Here is a 19960-nt window from a genome sequence, read left to right on the forward strand (position 1 = left end):
AACTTTTGGCAATATTTCTCATTTTCATATTTATAGGGGTATAGCTGGTAGCAGAAATTGGTCTCAACTTCAGCAGAAAATTAACTCCATGCAGCTGGACCCCGAACACCTTGGCAAAGATCCCTGCATAATCAGTTAATTGGTTCTTGGAACTGTTTTTTAAGCAAACTCCCTTTTTTTTAAAACGAAATTGTTAATTAGTTTCAAAATAGCCTTCATTTAAAAAATTACCTTTGTTAAGGTAACCCCTGTGAAATATGTAAAACATGTGAAAGGCGTAAGTACAAATTGTTGAACATGAAAAAGCAAGTGAGTCAAACAGAAATAGGAATGCTAACCTGCTGTCTGCTGATGAACTATTTCTTCTGGATCCTGCAGGTGAATGAAGACAACGAGCCCAGCTGCTCCAAACAGCAAGATGAAGGAGAACATACATGTCAGCCTCATAATTATTGTTCTCAGATCAATCCAGTTCTGACCCAGGAAAAGTACTGCACGCAATCTCCAGGGCACTCTTCACTCATAGTCTCGTCCCCTCATCTGGAAGTCTGGCGCAATACGTCTACAAGAGGTATAAAACAAAACCCCTAAAACTTAACATATAGAGCATTTATTTCTTCAGTGCAGATTAGTAGATTTGAGTCCTTGTTTAGACCAAATAACTGATTTCTCTAGTATTTCTTTGGTACAGTTAATTGCAGTTATTCAGTCAATTTCTGCCCCATCAATTTGTGTTTAATTATATGTCATTGTTTTTAACATGTTGAAAAGACAATGTAGAATAGTGTTAAAAAGTGCAGTTTGGGAAAAATTATCGTGCCATGGCTGCAATTTGCACAGAAAGCCCTCTTAATATGAAGCATGCATCACTTTTTATTTTCCACCAAAAAATATGAAAACTATAAAGTGAAATAATGTGGGGGAAATGATCACAAGAGCTGCACCTTGCATGTCAAACATGGGAGGAAGGATGAACAACTGGCAGCTGCTTGACTCACCCTTGATAAAAACAGTCAAACTGAAACGGTGCACCACAGGTCACCATGCCGCCTCCTGAAAAAGCTCTGCAGGCATATTGATTTCCGAGGGGAATACTGGTCACAGTGCTTGGACCTCCTTTTACTGGCTTGCAGAAAACATGAGAAAAGAAAGCATGGGCAGCAAGCGGGCCCTCTCTGCAGGAGTGACTGGCTCTGCTGCCCTTCCTCCCCTGGGAACTCCCAGTGAGTTTCTGGGCTCGGTTCACTGGGTGAGTGAATTCTCACTGCTCGCCCTAACACTTGCTGTTAGGTGCAGTCCCAGTGAAACAGCAGCAGCCCTAGTCCTAGACAGGCATGTTGTGTGTCATTCTAAACCCCTCGCTGAGCACAGCCCTAAGGCAAATACTTTGCTTTAAGCCCGTGAATAGTCCCGATGGAACCAATGTCTGTTCTGGTAAGATACTAAGAAGTGAACAAATGAAAGAATGGGAACCAGAGAGAAAAAACATTAGAGGTGCCAATTGGCTTTATTAATGAAAATAAATGCTTCTGCCACACAACTGTGGTGGTCCTGCATTTTTCAGTAACACAGCACGGGCAGTGGAACTGGTTCCCAAAAATGTTACCGGATTTGTTATCAGCAAATTATTGAGCACAAGGGCTCAGACTAGAGAACAGCAACAGGTCGCACGGGTGGCGATCACTTTGCTTTTCTCATATTTCTAATCGCAAATGCGACCTGGTCTAACAGAAAGTTTTTGAAGGTGGCCTTTGTTTACAAAGGAGATTTTAAGTACAGAAAGACTGTGTAACAGTAGTTTGCAGGGAGAATGGGTTGTGGAAAGATGATGATTCAAAGTAGTTATGCCAGGAAAAGACTTTAAAGATTTGTTCTCAATGTGTCTGGAATATTTGGTGTCAGGGGCAACTTGTTTGCTCTTCATGATTTCCATAGCAGGTTTTTAATTTTCTGCAGTGTGTAATTTCTAAAGTGCATCAACAAAGAGCACTAGCTGTGCAGTCCTGATGAAGTAATTTCTGTGACTCTGATTGCTAAGGTTATTTAATGGCAACTATGTTTATTCAGTATGTAAAGTAGCTGGAGCTCCAGGCCAGGAACACTGGTGGATGGTTGTATCTTAAATGAATGCAGAGCACCAAGTTCTCTCTATAGGCAAATTCAGCTTTATTTTTTTTGTTAAAATTGTGGCAGACATTAACTGTGGGTTTTTTGGTTTTTTTTTTTTGGTTTTTTTTTTTGCCTTAAACCTTTCTTATGCCTTTAAAAGTAAAACTAAAAGAAAATGTTGCTAAGTTTTTCAGCACTAGCATAGCCAAAACCTTATGGGTCCTTGTGCAGGTCCATCTGTGCCTGTTGTGTGCATGTGTATGTAGTATGGTGGACTTCTTGCACATGTATTTATTTTATAGATATATGTATATATTTAGGGGTCAAATGCTAACTTTAAAGCCCTAAGGGAGTCAGATTAGGGAAGGAGGATTAACCTTCAAAGCAACTTTGTTTAAGTTCCAAACACTGCTGTTATAAGCAATTAGGGAACATGAACCACCCTCTTGTCTGGTTCACTACAGAACTTGTTTGCACTACATAGTCAGTGGTTTGGGTAAATGGGTCCTTCAAACCAAATCCACCTGTGGCAAGGCTGGTACAACACCAAAATCACAGCATTGTTTTGTAAAACCATTCAGTTGGAGCTTTCTAAGAATTGTATTTCATTGCTTAATATAAACATTTCCCTTTTGGTAACCAATTTACACTCTCTGCCTGTGGGGAGGAGGATGTTACTACCCCAGCTTTACAGGACAGGTGTGAGGCAAGTGTCTTGCCCAAGACTATACAGAAAGGCTGTGACAGAGCAGAGAGTTGAAGGGTCTCCCAGCCCCTAGGCTGGTATCGGTGGTGCTGCCCTTCTCTGCTGGGAATGCCCTGGCAGCTGGTGGGGTAGAGAGCTGGCAAGAGATGCCCGACCATAATTTGAGAGACAGCAGCTTAAAAACATCCACTCCCAAATAACAAAAGGTTTTATATTTGCTTAATGCTGAGTTTTAATGTAATTTTTTGAATTAATTATACCCTTGAGCAAATATGGGTTTCTAAAACAATTATTATTAGCTTAAAATGCTAAATAGTTTTCCCTGGTTTTGATTTGTTGAAATGTTTTTGTTTGAAGTAGAGGCAGCATCAAGAAAGAAGATCCCTAGCCAGTTTTTAACTAGTGCAAGAAATGGTACAGTAGCAGTCTTCCCAACGCCTTAAGATGCAACAGTAACAAAAGCTAGATGAAGGCATATATCGAAAGAAGAAAAGGCCACACATACTTGCATAAATCTGAAGAAAGAGTGCTGCTTATTGCCTGTTGCCATTACATGTCTTTGCAAGCAGTGAATACAGAGGGAGTCCAAGAAAGAAAAAGAACAAGAACCTCTTTCCTCTCAACAGAATTATTACCTCTCAACAAACTTCAGAGATCTTTAAATTATGGGTCTAGGCTTTTCCCCTCCTTTTTTCCCTGTAATTATTTTTGCATTCAGTTGACTTTAATTAACGTGTTCTAGGAGAGCAAGCCTGGTAAATAGGAATGGCTGTTTTATACATGCTGAGCATGTGCTTTCTGAGCCCTCCCAGGCTGGTTCCTAGTTACAGGAGCAGAGGAACTCTGAAAGCAGTTAGCACTGACTGATAAATGTGAATGAAGTATCCTCATTAAGTAAACATTTGAAAATATTGTTAAACTCAAATAATATAATTTTTTAAATGGATCAGATAAAAAACTACAAAAACCTTAGTGGACCATCAGCTAACAGTTTCTTCAGGCAATATTTCCTCAGGTATATGAGGGAGAGCGATGCTCTATGTAGGAGCTTTGGATTGACCCATGCAGAGTCCCATCACGTGTGAGGCAGTTTTTGGATGAATCCATAGCCTTCAACTTACGCTTTGGATTTGCAGTCACATACTTTAACTGTGCACCTCACAATAGGCCATAACATATTTGTATAATTTTTATTAGTATTATGGAAAGTGCAAGAAGATAAGGTTGCAAGCAGCTTCCAATCTAAACTCTATTTTCTGCTGCCCTGCACCTATTAAACAGATGGAGAGCAGTTCACTAGAACGTGCAATAATGAATTGAAACGTCTACCTTCTAATTTATTCTTCCGTTATACATTTCTGTGGTGGATAAAACTCATAGGTATCAATATATGTTTTTCTAAGGTTTCCCATTAACATGTTATGTGAATGCCCTGCCCTTGAAAGCAGCTGAAGTATGTGTATGCATGGATAATAATTAGCACTCAGATAGCACTTTGCAGTTCAAAGACATTCATTAATCACCACAGTACTCCTATGAATTGTGAGGTGAGGAAGTATTAGCATTGGGTAGGAGAATAGATGTTGCACCATTAAAGCAAGCCTTTTAAGGAAAAAAGGTGTATGGTTTTAGGTAAAAATAATCCAAATATATTTGTGGAAACTATTTTAATACTATAGAAAAATTTTCAGGCAGCACATCTTTTACTTAAACAGAAGCAGGACTGATTCCCCCCCTGCTCCCAAGCAGTACTGAAAGACACTGCAAACCAATATGATGGGAAAGATTTATTTATATCTATTGGCAAGAGTGGCACTGAAAGAGGTGCTTTGTAGGTCTGCTTTTTCCAATCACTCCCTGCAAACCTAATGGCTGAACATTTTTACTGTGAGCAATTTGACATTATGATAATGGATCAGTCCAAGAAAGACAAAGACACAGTTTTCTACCAACATCTCTCTTGTTTTATTCCTCATCTGAGATGGGTCAGCCAGGCTGCAGGGTTGTGTCTGATAGCACACGGCTGTTTGTTCATTCATGAGTTTTGTGGACATGACATTCTCTTCCCTCCCTGCTAAAAAGTCTGTGTGAAGAACGGCATTGATAAGATAATAATCTGAGGGCATGATGTAATTCTTAGGTAGAAACTTGGGATTGCCTTTGGTTCATCTAAAACTGGATCTTTCCCTAATAGTAGCCATGCTGATGCTTCAAAAGAAGGTAAAAGAAAAACCACCTTGCATAGCAAAGCAATAGGATAACTTGCCCCCAGGAAAAGGTCTGTCAATCTTTAGTTGAGGTCACCTTCTTTTTATGTGGGTAGCATATCTGAGATTGGCTTTCCTAGGAAAACATGATGTCAGGGTATGCAGCTTTCACAGCTGTCATGGCTTTAGCTGGGACAGAGTTAATTTTCTTCACTGCAGCTGGCATAGTGCTATGTTTTGAACTTAGCTTGAAAACTATGTTGAGATAACACACAGATGTTTTGGTTGTTGCTGGGTAGTGCTTGTACTAGTCAAGGACGTTTCTAGCTTCCCATGCTCTGCCGGGTGCACAAGAAGCCGGGAGAGGAGGGGGCTCAGCTAAGAGAGCGGATTCAAACTGGCCAAAGGGATATTCCATATCATGTAACGTCATGCCCAGTATGCTACCTGGGAGGGGCTGGCTGGGGGAGGAGGGAAGCAATCATGGCTCAGGGACGGGCAGCGTCGGTCGGCGGGTGGTGAGCGGCTGTATCATTTGTGTTTCTGGTTTTTTTTTTCTTTTCCATTTTGTTTTATTATCATTATTGTCATTATTATAATAATCATTATTATTATAATTATTATTTTTTATTGTAATTATTAAACTGTGCTTATCTCAACCCACAAGTTCTTTTGCTCTTCCGATTCTCTTCCCCATCCCACAGGGGTGGGGGGAGTGAGCGAGTGGCTGCGTGGTGTTTAGTTGCCGACTGAGGCTGAACCACAACAACAGCACAACTAACAATTGCTTTCCAAGAGCACGGTCACTCACAGAAAACAGGAGGGACAGAGGACACAAGATAACTACAGCCCATCATTTCTCTCTCTTGGCTTCTCACAGAGACGCTGCAGAACCCAAGCTACGTGACTACCTGTGTAATTGGGTACTGGTGTGCTTTCACTACCCCGGATAGTTGGTGACCACCCCAGCTAAATTAGCCTGAAGATGAAAGGAACTGTGCCAAGATGAGAATGGAAGAGGCTTTTTTCTTATGTGACCCTGTTAAGGCTCCTGCCCACTGCAGGGCACCTTTATACTCTCCCTTCCTGGGATTTCACTGCAAGGTGCCGATGCAGCTCCGGGTGAATCAAGGAACGCAAACTAATGCCAGCATCAGGTTTACATTACCATATACATCAGCAAGTCAACAAAACACCCAAGTTGTTTGCAAACATCTACTGATTGCTAAATTGGAAAATTACAAATCACCTATGAATGAATGTAAATGCCTAGTTCACATGTACATGGTACACTTCATTTCTCATGCTGTGCAAGATTTAGTTGATATTCCTTTAGTTGATAGCAGGTTGCTGGTTCAGAGCACAGTTAAAGCCCACTGTTTATTCAAAGGAGGGCAGCAGTATGCAAGTGTCTTTGCCTGTTGAAAGCAGGGATTGATGAGTTTCCACCAGGTGCTTTGTGTGCTGTTGAATAACCAGGTACTAAGCAGCAGAGATTAGCTTGGGCAGGGGCTCCCACTCTGTGGTTATACCATTCTTGGGAGGCGAACTGGGATGTCTGCATGGTGCTGTGGAGTTCTCTGTGGAGGTACGGGTCCGTGCAGCACTATTCAGGCTCTCTGTACAGAGAACTGTGGCACTGCACGGGCACGGCCTCAGCAGTGTCTATTGTCTTTGCCAAACTGTCCTTAGTTAATGGCATGAATTGACTGGTGGTATTGCCAGTTCAAAGAGATGATTTTTTATAAATGCAGAAATATTTTCATAAGTCAATCTTTACCTGACAGAAATAAAACCACATTAAAATTCAGCACTCTCTTAGCTGATCTGGGGAAGTTCACTGGGAGCTGTTGGCAGCTGGGAGCTGTGATGGATTTTTGTCTTCTACTGGATATTGTTTTGTGTCTGCTGCAAGGGTGCTGCAATGGAGCACTTTATGCATTATTAAGATAATTTTACTTAGATTGTGTAATATAGTTAGAGACTGGATAGTGACTCTGGGCAATTAACTGAATAGAAAAAAAAGGAATAGTATTACTAGAAAAAGATTTGCTATTATTCCTAAAATTATTACTTCTAGACACATTAGCTGTGTTTCTATGAGTTGTGTAAAGAACAGCTGCTTCTCATCTCTGAAGATGAGCCAAGCATGCATTTCCCTGCTTCAAAGCGCTTACAGAGACGAAAGGTCTTCAAACACAGGACACTAAGTTTTCCCATCACTCAAGTGTCCACTCTCTGCTTTACCCCTGACTTTTAGATCAGGCTTGTCATGGCATTTACAGAAGAAAAAGGGATTTATAAACATTATTCGTATTCACCAGTAAAACTAAGTTTTTATAGTGGTTTTACAAATGCAGGCACTGTACTAGAAGTAGAGATATTAAAAATCATATTATTCTGTAGCTGTCAGCACTTCTTCTTGGAAATAGGAAATGCAAATGAATCCCCGGTATTATGCCCCAAATCCTCTGGCTCTTTAGCATAGAAAGTAGTAGGAAACTATTAATCCTGTGGCTGCTTCCATTCACCAAACATTCATCTTTGGGTGCTGGATTTTCTGTCACTATATTCTTGCTCGTGTATCGATAGAGCAAAACCTTTGATTTTTCCCTGAGATTTGAAAAGAAAAAATTTGTTTCCAGCTGATACTTCGGTTCAAAACATTTTGTCTGGCTGATGTTAACTTTGTCTGTAACTATGTTCATCTTTGTGTAACAACAAAAAATATGTATTTTGAAGAAGGGTGTAATAAGAAATTTTAAGTTGAATCTGTGCAAAATGCCCTTTCCCTGAAATCTCCCCCAAATTCTTTACTGGAAAAAATCTGGATTTATATTTTTCCTTCATATGGGGAAAGGAATTAAATATGCTTCAATGAAATCACAAGGGAAGTTAAAGGTTCCTTTGACTCTGGCAAATCCTTGGAAATCAGAAGTTAAATACTTGAACAGAGAGAGGTGGCTCAGCCTTCCAACCCTTTGTAATGCCAGCCATTGTCCGAAGGATGATGGAGAACCCATGCACCCAGGTAGCTCCAATGGGTGTGTCCTGAGCCACTGTCAATGCTGCCAGATGCACAGACCAGTTTAGCAGTTTGAATTCAAGAAGCAAAAGCATACCTGCCTTGTGTGATTTTATGCAGCACTACTTTGAGTTCTCAGTGTTCCTAACACCCACTTGCAGAGGCAGGAATTGGCGCTCAGGTGAATCGGAGCTACTGACCCACCTGATGAGGTGGTACCTCTTCTTCCCTGCAGCTTAATTAGTCTCTTCTGTGTCCCAGTGATCCTGAATGCTGAGCTGATCACTTATGTGACCACTATGTGCCACCCAGTGCACATCATCAGTGTTGTAGGAAATTAGGCAGAACGTACTGCCTTTTAACAGCTCTATTCTATTCTCCAGTCACCGGTCATTATGCATCTTGGCTTCCAGCATCTCCTCCAGTTATGCAAAATGGGGATTTCTCAACATGAAGAGAGGCCTGAAAATTATAGGATCCTCTTTTGCTCCGATAGACACAAACCCATATACTGCAAAAAGTGGGGAAAAGGGGCTTTAGAGGCTTTCTTTTATTCTGGTGGAAACTCATTTTGTTGGGTATCAGTGGGTCCAGTTCTACTCTGTTATGTACACCGGTTTTGTCCTTTGGACCTGCACAGTGCTAGAAGCTATGGTCACCCATATAACATGCCAAAACCTGAATTACGGCATAACTGCAAAAAGCTATGATACTGTTTTATGTGGCTGAAGTCAGAGTGATAACATATGACCCCTTTTTCCCATTCCAAAACCCCCGGCAAAGCTGCTAAAGCTGCTCCTCTCATTTCCATTACATATTGCAATACAAGGCGAGCACTTCTGGTTTCCACTTTCATCTACAATTTAAGACCAAAGGGAGAGCACTCAGTAAACAACCACAATAATCCTTTCAAAGTTGAGAAGATTTCTTTCCTATCTTTCTGGGTGCAAATTGTAGCAGGAGTCATGTGTTACTAATCTCCTCAGTACTGCAGCAGGTCCTTAGCAAGTTAATACACACACCTCTCCAAGATCCTCAAGGGGTTATAATACTATTCCTAAACTAAAATATAATTCTAAAGCAGTTCACATTTGAAATTAAAAGAGTCTTCTTTACTTTGTTTTAAATTAACATCTCACAGGAGCTGTACAGTGACAGTGTAAATAGTGAGTGTCAATAATGAACTTGTCCAGCTTTCTTCCACACCAGAGTGGAAGGCACACAATTTGCATGGCAGATATCGCAGGCAGGCAACCAAGCCCTCCCAGGCTCTGCCTGGCAGAAGGATTTATAGGGGTATTGTCCCACTTAAAATATTTGATACGGAAATCTCTGCTGAATGCAGTGAAATACAGTGGAAGGGTTCCTAGTTTTTCAGGTGCCCACTTGGTTCTAGTTAGACACTGGTCTGAAATGCTTCCTTTTCCCTCCACTTGCCTCAATTTCTGTTCTATTTAAAGTAACTATCACATTTTTAAAGGTTTTTTTTAGATGATTGCACCATCATATGACAGTGATGGTTGCACATCTCTGAAGGTTCTTCATTCGTCTCTTCTATAGGTTTCCTGGCTATTCCAAATAAAAATGCCTTCTTTCAGAAAATATGACACACCTGGAGTAAAGATGGGCTTCCAGAGGTACCAAAAAAGTAATTACTCCAGAAATATTCTCTCCTTTATGTCAGTATAAAGCAAGTGTACATTGGAGTTTGCTTTCATAAATTAATTTTTCTGTGCAGTTTTAGTTGTGTTGTACTAAGGAGAAAAAGATGACAAAACCGAAAAGATTTTATAAGCTGCTTATATGTATATATATGATTCTATATATAGAATCGTAGAATGGTTTGGATTGGAAGGGATCTTAAAGATCATCTAGTTCCAATCCCCCTGCCTTGTGCAGGGGCACCTTCCACTAGACCACATTGCTCAAAGCCCCATCCAACCACATATATATATATTTATATATGTGTGTAAACTTAAACAATATGTTCATAGCCATTGGGTAAAAGTTTTATCCACATGCCAAACCTCTTGATATCATGAGAGTTTAAATAGTTTTTATAACAATAATTTTGAGTAGCTTTATGTATATGTGGGGCCCTGTCCTCCAACATTACAGCTTAACTTTGTGCCATATGTAACATGGTTCATATAATACAGTGTGGCGATTCATGATTCCTCAATGCTGTTTCCTTTTCCTAAAAGATAAAAGTAACTGAAGTGGAGGTTCTTTGTCTGGGAGTCATAAGCAAGCAAGAAAAACAGAACTGTGAAATGGTCCCTGTAAGCTAGGAATTAAAAATCTTTGTCACAAGCGAGGGTGGTTTTAATTCTGCACTTGAGGAAACAAAACACAGCGAAATTTCTGCAAAAGCAGAAAGTAAACAACTTCTTGGCTCACAGTCTCTGTAGTTCATTGTGATGCTACTATGGTTACTTCAGGAAGAAGAAAATAGCCCTCGTAACCTTGAAATGGAACATTTTGCTGTGACAGTGGAGTGGGTTCCTTTATTGACTTGAGCAACTTTGGTAACAGTGTACATTTGACTATTTTCACCTAATACTTAATCCTTCTAGCCACGGTGACTAATTTGTTTCTTACGAAATTTTACAAATGCTTTCTCCCTAATGAAAGATCACCAACTGTTTAGTCAAGGTACTTTTTCACTTAGACTATGCCTGTATATTAGAGATAAGTTATTTCCTCTTGTTCTTGATTTGGGCAGTTGAAACCCAGCAGCTAATTAAAAGGGCATATTCTATAAGTAGATCTAGTTGGAAAACTATTTTTTTTTCTTCTCTAAAATGGCTCTTACATTTTCTTTTCAGGGGAAAAGAAAATTTTCCCCCAGGATATATCGCAAAGCAAACTGAAACAAGTATTTGCATTTTATTTTGAGGTGCAATTTCTAAACAAAATTAAATAGAATTTTTGTTTCTAATTGAATTGGAACATTACTGCAGTGTATAAAGGGAAGCTGCACTGAGTGCTGAAGGATTAGTTGGCTGGGTGTGCAGAGGTATAGCTGTGACATGCTGCTGTCTGGATGGGCTGGCAGGTCTGAAGCAGGGACTGAGCCCCTCCAGCTCATATGCCATGCAGGACCAAAGGAAAGAAGCCCTTCTGCAAGCTTTGCCATCACTTAAAGAAGAGTGAAATGGCTCTGTGTAATGACGAGTGAGTGGTAGTACATGTGGAAGCTGGTGGACTTGCAGAGACGCAGAGCTGTGACGTGGTCAGGAGTTTCCTGGGGAAGCAAGCTGAGCTGTAGGTGGTACCTGGTCAAAGGCAGCATGAGGGTATGTTTATCAGAGTTATACCGGAGCATTACTTACATTGGGTGGTGAGCATTTGCCCTACCCTTGCACTCCTTGGCTTCTGAAAGTTTTGCATTTGGCAAGGTCAGCTTTGGGGAAAGGGTGCAATACCACCTGCAGCTTCAGCACAGTTGTACTTTGAAAGGAGTGCATAGCTGCCAAGAGAGCCACCAAGGAGACACACATGGTCTGTCTTCAGAAATGTGGCTGTTTCACTAGGTGGTATTTGGAGTAACTGTAAGACTAGGTGAGAAGGGAAGCACAAGGTTATCCAGTGAAGGACCATAGGTCTTCATTTACATAGGGGAGCAGAGACACCAGTGCAATGGTGGCATGGTTCAGCCCCAGTCGGCAACCAAGCACCACAGACACTCACTCCCCCACCCCCTCCTTAGTGGGATAGGGGAGAGAATCTGAAGAACAAAAGTAAGAAAACTTGTGGGTTGAGATAAGCACAGTTTAATAATTTAAATAATAATGATGATGATGATGTAAAGGAAAACAATGAGAGAGGGAGAGAAACAAAACCCAGGAAAAACAAGTGATGGAACCACTCGACAGCTGATGCCCAGCCAGTCCCCAATCAGCGATCGCCACCCCCCAGCCAGCTCCCCCCCAGTTTATATACTGAGCATGATGTCATATGATATGGACTATCGCTTTGGCCAGTTTGGGTCAGCTGTTCTGGCTCTGCCCCCTCCCGGCTTCCCGTGCACCTGGGAGAGGATGGGAAGCTGAAAAGTCCTTGACTAGTGTGAGCACTGCTCAGCAACAACTAAACCATCACTGTATTATCATACTAAGTCCAAAACACATCGCTATAGCAGCTACTAGGAAGAAAACTAACTGTATCCCAGCCTAAACCAGGATAGATGGCCACTGTATAAGGAACTGGGGCGCATATGTGTGATGCACTTCTAGTTGTTCCTTATCTGTATGCTACTATGCACCAGAATTTCAGACACTCCAAATTTCAGAGCAGTCAGAGGAAACACGTGGATTTCAGAGCAAGTATTCCGCCTTTTAAACAGAAGGGGATTTTGAACATTGAGCTGTAATGAGAATCCTGAATAGGCATGAACTCTCTTTAAAATAATTTCTATAATGATAGTGGAGTGGCAGAATGTTACTATTTGGTTTGCTGTTATTCAATTATTTTGCAGGACCTTTTGTCAGATTTGTTAAAAGAGCAGATAAGGCAACTAGCTGCTAGGCACACTTGTGTGCTGTAAATATCGGAGAACATTAAATGTCACTGGGAAAGTTCCTGTTGTTACATTGATACTCTATAGGAATGGATATACTCTATTGACTCGATGCATCTGACATCAGACCCAGTTTGTAACTCCATCCCTTCTCAGCTTCTGCATTCAGTGAAGGGAAGGGAGACGCAGCCTCAAAACTTCTGTTCTTTCCTCCCTCTTTTTGCTGTAATGTAGACAAGCATAACAATGCCTGCTCCAGGAGATGGAACGATTGTCAAAGTATTAGTGACACAGAGGAATCCTCCTGGGGAAGGAAAAGGGCATTCTGGTATTCCCCGCCTCAGCAACAATGCTCTGGCTGTAATGTTGAGACAATTATCAGCATGTTAGTACTGGTGAATTAGGCTAAGAAAACTGAACAGCAAAGACAATATAAAGTAGGGATATTTTCCTGTTTGGTGTGTTTAGCCCTGTACCAGGCAGGATTATTCAAACGCCAGGGGATGGCTCTCGGGGCTGGTGTTATCATCCCATCCCTGTGCCCACACTGTCCCTCCTATGGGTTGACACCAGTCAAGCTCTGGCTGAGGGTTCGGGGAGATGTTACTGCAAACACAAATATTTGCATTCATTACTGAAATCGAGACATTTGCCTTCAAAGAACCTGACTGAAGCTCAGAGAAATTATTGTTAGTTTTCCAAAGTCACTTACATTTAACGGTTCTGTAAAAGGTACCAAAAGAATTGGGGTTTGACTGTAGATACTCGTATGTCACAAGCAGTAAAGGAAGGCTGAGACTTAATAGGTGCAAAGATGACTTGCCTGAATAAGACCTGGTAAGACAAATTTCAGACACATTCTGTGCACACAGAAGCATCAGTGTTTGTCCTGGCACCAATAATAAACAACAAAGTTTAGCTTAGTTTTTTGTTTGGTTGGTTTTATGGTTCACGTCAACATAGTTATCTGTGCCTCACAATCTTCAGTGATTCCCCTTGCAACAGCTGCCTGAAGGGAAGAAGTAATTGCATTGATTTTGAATTTTTTTTAACATATAGATGCAGTGTTGCACAGGGAGGAGTTATGTGGTTTGCATGAAGCTATTCAGGATATTTGTTATGAAAGCAATAGCTGATGCTGGCCTTCTCACACCACAGATAAAGACTAATCATGAATTCATTAGTGATAGATGAAATTATTCTGCTGGTTTTATACACTTTTTTTTAGGCTTGATCGAGTATTTGTCTCTTAAATACAAAACCCAAATGGAGTAAAATGTGTATCTGAGGGGAGTATTTCCTACTAGTAATATTACTAGGGTAGTGCCACTCTTGATACACTCGTAATTCCACAAAGCTACTACTACTGTAATGAAAAAGGTGACCAGTGAAAAGTCAAGGCTAGAGTTAAGGTCTGGGGGTGCTGCCATATGCTGGTAGGTCTTGTTCCACACCTGCAACCCGCTGAGCACTGCAGCTCTTGTAGCAATTAAGGGGCATTTAATTATTCTCCTTTCTGTGCAGTGTTTGGCAGAGATGTGGTTCAAGTTAGTTTGACTGCTTAGCTTTGGATTTTGTTGGCTACATCACTGTAATATCCCTTTTGAACTTTAATTTTCCGATGATAGCACATTGCTAAATGGTTATCTTGCTCAGTCATACAGGTTGGTACTCCATGACTTCACTGGTGTTGCCTAGAGAAACCAAACAAGGTACAGTCCTGCAGCTCTGGTCCCAGAGCTCCTGGGCCTGTGTGACTTTATTATCCTACATGCACAGTTTGATAGGAAAAAATTAAATATCTGCACTTTCAGATCTAGGGTTTCCTTAAGCTTTCATTAAACTTAGGTGGCAGCAGCTAACGGTTACAAACAGATCATGGAAAACAGTACCAGAGGGGCTGAGCTTTTCTGGTTTGCCCGCAGTGGAAGTTATCCCCAGGATAAACTACATCAACTGTACTGAAACCAGCGCTAAAAGGTGCTTTGCTAACACCCACAGAAATAGCAAGGCACAGAGATTCCACACCCTCCTAGGATTTTATAAAGAAATTATAATTTTTAGAATACTTTCTGCTTTTATCACTCTCTAATTATTTTCACAGCAAAGAAACAGGGTGTGCCTGAGCCAGGACTCCTGAAGAGTACGCAGAGCCAAGCAGGCCTCTAGCTTGCTGTCAACACACCAATTACAATGATTTAATTCAAACCAGGACAATAGAGACAAATTTTTAACCCCTGGTTCCATCAAATTCAGTTTATATATCAATGTCCACACATCCAGAAAACCACCTTAGACCCGGTCTGGTGCTTGACAGCTTCATAAATCTTTCTCCTTCACAAAAATTTCCTACAAGACCACAGGTCTGTCCAATTACAAACTGATTATGCCCCCTTAGCCCCAACTCTGGCGCTGGCAAAATCCTCTGAAGCTTAATTCTGTTTATTTGCATTTCCTGTGCTATCCACTAGTGATTCATGGCTTCACTTCATACCCTTTCAAGAAGCATTTCACAAATACAGTATTCTCCAATGAAGCAGATGGCAACATTTACGTTTGCAGCTCAGAGGCTCTCCTTTGCTCCAGTTCCTGAGAATTAACCTTGCCTAATCTGCCTGTGCGCTTTCCACTGTGAGCCATCCCACCACTGAAAGAAATTGCTACACCCACAGTGTATAAATATTTGTATTAAGCTATCCAAATTTAAAATCAAGACCTTAAAAATAAAATATTAGTGACCTTTTAGCTCATTTATAATTAAAACCCATTCTAATGTTGTGCATATAAATAATAGATAGCTGTTTTCACAGATCAATGCCTTCTCCTGCTTTATAAGAAACATTTTTAAGTAAAATTACTGTGCCTTTAAGTTTAATAGGAAAATTTGATGCGTTGGCAACTATGGGTTGATCTCTGTACATTTTTCAATTGTAAATTGCACTTTAAAAATGCAAACAATTATTAATATTGATTTGGACTAAACCAATATTGAATTTCAATATATTTCTGGCTCTTTTATGAATTACCCTGCACAGCCAGTGTGATTATGATGAAACAGTATTTGCACGCTCAATTTCTTTTCAGCAAGAAACCTTGAAGAGTGCTAGTTGTGTTCAGGCTGATAATGATAAACCCCTGCATTCAAGGAAAATAAGACTACCTAAAAATCTCAACTGAAGCATAGTGAATTAATTTTTCATCCCATACGTGCAGTTCTTATATCATGGTACCTGAACTTTTGTTATTAACAAATAGCAAGAATTTAGTTAGAATGCAGCTCACTGCCTGAGCCCTCTGTTTTGGTGGTGCATCACATGCAATTATAAAGTTATGTCAATCCATCACTGCGATTTCCTGCGACTAAGCAAAGAGACAAATATATTCATGTCCTAGAATGCTATAAGATGTCAATCTATTTAAGTGCCATTAAAACCATGTTTCTATGCTGTGGCTGGAACAAACATTTCATAGCTCTGTTGGTAGAGGGTTTCGAGCTTTCCTTCTGATCGCAACTATAATCTCAAGGCCTGTTTGCTAATTGCTTACTCAGATAGCCCAGCATCTCCCTGGGGGCCTCATCTCTGGGACAGCCCTCCCCTGTGCGATGCGGCAGTGGCGATGGTCAGCAAGGTCACTACAGCTGAATGCCCTCATTACAACAGAGGAGTGGGTGGCAAGGGGGTCTCCCGAGAGCCCTGCGATACATGGACAGAATTGTCTGGAAAACAGAAACCCTTTACCCTGGGGAAAAGAGATGTACTGAATCAAGACAAAACATCAAAATGAGATTTTTGTAGAAACAGATTTTTCAGAAAAATTTAATTTACTGGGCCGTTAAGTGGTGTTCTCATTGTGCTTGGCTGCTAACCGCTTAGACAGCTGTGCAGAAAACTTCTGAACTGCCAAGGGTTTTCTAGGCATGCAGCGGGCTCTAGTTCCCCACTTCATCCTCCTCTTCTCCCTTCGCAGCTGTACAGGGACCAGGACGGCAGAGAGCTGGGGACTGCTAACCAACAGCAGCCTGCCTGGAAAGTGGCTGTTAAATTCAGCTTTTCCAGAAAGTGGAATTGAGGAGCGCATAGCAGGCAGCAGGCAGGTGAGACTTCATTTTGATTCTCCCAGGGAAAAATATGTTTTTCCAAACTATCTTTTTCCATGTAGAAAACTTTGGTTCTGTGAAAGGGCATTTTCTTACTGAAAATCCTTCTGCTGGAGAATTCCCCAACCAGATATTTTTCTGGAACTTACTCCCACGTAAACTGAAAATAACCCAAACATGGTGACTTTCCAGTCATGTTACAAAAAGCTAATGTTTTGCTGGAGTCCCTGGAGATGGTGGAGTTGTGCTACTTATATTAAGAAAGGGGTAGTAGGCAGAGAGCAAGTCTCTGCAGGACTTACGTGAGTGCTGCTGGCCCTTAATTCAATCATATGTAATGAATGATTAATAATATTAAGGCACTTAACCTTGCATAGTGTTGTAATTATTTTGATTATGAAATAAAAACCAGAAAGCATTTATGACATTCACTATTTTTAAACCTCATTATTTTGGAGAGCGTCATTCAAGAATTTGAACACTTGAAATCAGTAAATCAGAAAAATGAAATTATGCATGATTTTTCTTTACGTGACGCAGGTGCTTTCTAGTGTGATTTCTCCCTTCTGTGGGTAGAGTAGTGGGTAGGTAACAGCAAGTGCCCTCCGCTCCTTCATTTCACAGGTAATCTTGTTTCACCATTTTATGCTCAGATGCCCATAAATGTATAGTCACCTCTCTGTTATTTCACATTGTAATAGCATTGTGGTTTTGATTAGAGCAAGTCAATTTTCTTTGCCAAAATGGCTTTTTAACAAAGCTGTACCTTTCAGAAAATGTATTCTTTGGTCATAATTCTGTGATATAAGAGGTGCTTTCCTTGACAAAGTTAAGTCCTGTGTCCTATACTACCAAAACTAATACTGTGAATATTACTGTAATTTTATAATACATACATGTTGCACAATATATAGTATATCGATACAAAATACCCTTAAGGACTCCAGCCTCCGGGTTTTTAAGAAGGAAGGATACCATTCCTGTTAATTTTTCCTTAGGTTGATCCAGATCCTGCCAGTCACTACACAGCTAGATTAATTTTGGATACAGAACAGATTTTGTGCCTTCCAATCTCAACAGCTGCGGTCGACACAGCTAATTCTGCATTGCCTGAGAACAGGCGCAATGTAACGGCTATTGGTGATTCCCCACCGGGCATCTATTTAAACAGGAGAGAGCATGTCAGCAGTCAGGCGGTGGGGTTCTGTTACACTAGAAGCATGTACTGCTAATAACAATATATCCTAGCTTTACTGTACTGTATTTCTCAAGGAATTCCTTCCATCATCCTGGTTTTAGGTAATTAATTTTAGCATTCTTGGTGTCTCCCAGGGGATGGTTCCTGACACCCTACGTTGGTATCAAAATTCTTGCTCAAGTTCACTGAAAGCAACTTCCGTCTCCTTAGCACCTTTCTTTCCAGACTGATGCCCCTAGCAAGAGGGAAATATTCAGAGCCTGAAATCTACCTTTTAGTAATTACTTACTGTATGTTCTGCTGCCTCATCAGATGACAGCTAATGGTTGTGTGACTCCAACAGAGGAAAAACAGCGTAGGATTTGAGGAAAATATATTTTTTTAAAGTCAAATCAGGCTGCACATTATTTCTATCCCACTTGCAATTAGCAGTGTGTGGGCTGATCACTAGCAATAAACTGTGGTTAGAACCAAAACTTAGCTGTGCCACCCTGGGTGTCACATGTCGCTGTAAAAGTTTAATCTAACAAACTAGAGAAGCCATTAGAGGAACTCATGTGGTTCCAGATAGCAATGTTTCAGCTCTGCAGCTCTCTTCAGGGCTGAAAATGACTGGGGTTTATGTCCATTCACCACAGTGAAAATTACAGCTTTGCCCATATACTAACTTGGTGCTTGTGCCTAAGAGTGGCTGGACCACAGTGTTAGATCCCCCAAATATGCAGGTATGACAGAGGGGTTAAATGCACCATTTTAGACTTCATTCTGGACTTTCCCAGCTTACAGCCAGCCCACTCCACTGCTTTTTAAAAAAAGGTTAATATATTTTATTACTTGTTTTTACAGATGAATTTCGCATCCCTTTTTCAGTAGCATCATGCTCGTATTATTAAATGCTGCATTGCAACATAGGGAGGATCTGAGACCTCTTCAGACCATTAGCTCTGGTCTAAACACGCTTCCAGCACACACTATGTGAATAAAGCACTAAAGAGCTTCTTTCTCACATAAGTATACTGTAACTGCAATATCATAATTATGTGAAAAATATTATTAGAGATCTGTAAAACAACAAATGGAGAGCTTCAAGACTAACATAAGTAAACTGTGGATCTGATGGCTAATGGTTGTGATGTATTTGTGTTTTAGAGACCTACTGAAACATAAGAAAAGTTATTTTGGCTTGAACCATTAGTAGCAGCTTCTTTGCCACCTCCGTTTGTCTTTTTCTGCTTCTTGCCTCACCCTTTTTTTCCTATTCTGCCTATGTATAATGAGCAACTTCTTGTTATAGTGTTTCAATGTCAAAGACATTAAAGTGATAACCCAGGGGACTTGGGAGATGGCACAGACAAACAGTTAACTGTAGGCAGAGAGCAGGGACTGTGTGGTGAAGGAATTTTCAAGCTGAGTGTACCTGGGCTATTTCTAAACTGTTCTGAAAAGTACCTAAGAAAAGCAGCCTTATTGTCATAGATCTTTTATCTGCAGAGGGATTCAGGCACTCTTAAGAAAAAATCAGCAGTCTATTGATCAGGAAGATAAACAAACCCCCAAACTGAAGACCTGTCTGAGGTGGTGAAATGGTTGAGCCCTGTCAGCATCAACACCTGACCCTCTCTCCCACAACTCTTCCCACTTTAGCTGCAGGAAAGGGTGAAGTTGGTCCCTTACTGCTAAATGGGGCTCATATTATACACTTGACAACCGCCTGCCACTGACTAAAACAGTAAGTCCTAATGATCAACACCATGTCTTCCCTTCATGCTGAAAACCACTATAAAACTCAGTCTTATCAGAGAAGAAATACACAAAATTGCAAATGGATGCTAAAGCATACAGTAGCACAGAGTGTAAGAAGGGCATGATCCTCTCTGAACTGGCTTCTTGTTGCTTGGCTGAGATGCCTGTGAGTAACTGGAGACTGCATGTTGCAGAGTGAGAGAGGAAAAGAGTTAGCAACTGTTTTTCTCCTACCTTGTGCTCCTGACTGTGGATTTGCTGCCCTTCAACATGTTATGACTAATGCATAAAGCGTTGCTCCTCTCCAGACACTCAACTTTTCACTAGCTTGAGACTTGAAAAAAAAGCCAT

The 19960-nt window shown here is 40.8% G+C and overlaps 1 protein-coding gene and 1 long non-coding RNA gene across 2 annotated transcripts in view; one reads left to right on the plus strand and one right to left on the minus strand.

The window, feature by feature from the left end:
* Positions 1–447, minus strand: part of CHST8 (carbohydrate sulfotransferase 8) — a 149869-nt gene extending 149422 nt beyond the window's left edge. The window contains exon 1 of the mRNA XM_075101402.1: positions 339–447. Coding sequence (XP_074957503.1) covers positions 339–447 — 109 coding nt within the window. The remainder of the gene's footprint in view (positions 1–338) is intronic.
* Positions 1–16733, plus strand: part of LOC142060985 (uncharacterized) — a 162269-nt gene extending 145536 nt beyond the window's left edge. The window contains exons 2-3 of the long non-coding RNA XR_012661998.1: positions 379–571; positions 16539–16733. This is a non-coding gene — a long non-coding RNA (uncharacterized LOC142060985). The remainder of the gene's footprint in view (positions 1–378; positions 572–16538) is intronic.
* The last annotated feature ends 3227 nt before the right edge of the window (positions 16734–19960 follow it).

This window comes from Phalacrocorax aristotelis, chromosome 8 (genome assembly GCF_949628215.1).
Source record: "Phalacrocorax aristotelis chromosome 8, bGulAri2.1, whole genome shotgun sequence".
Lineage (NCBI taxonomy): Eukaryota > Metazoa > Chordata > Aves > Suliformes > Phalacrocoracidae > Phalacrocorax > Phalacrocorax aristotelis.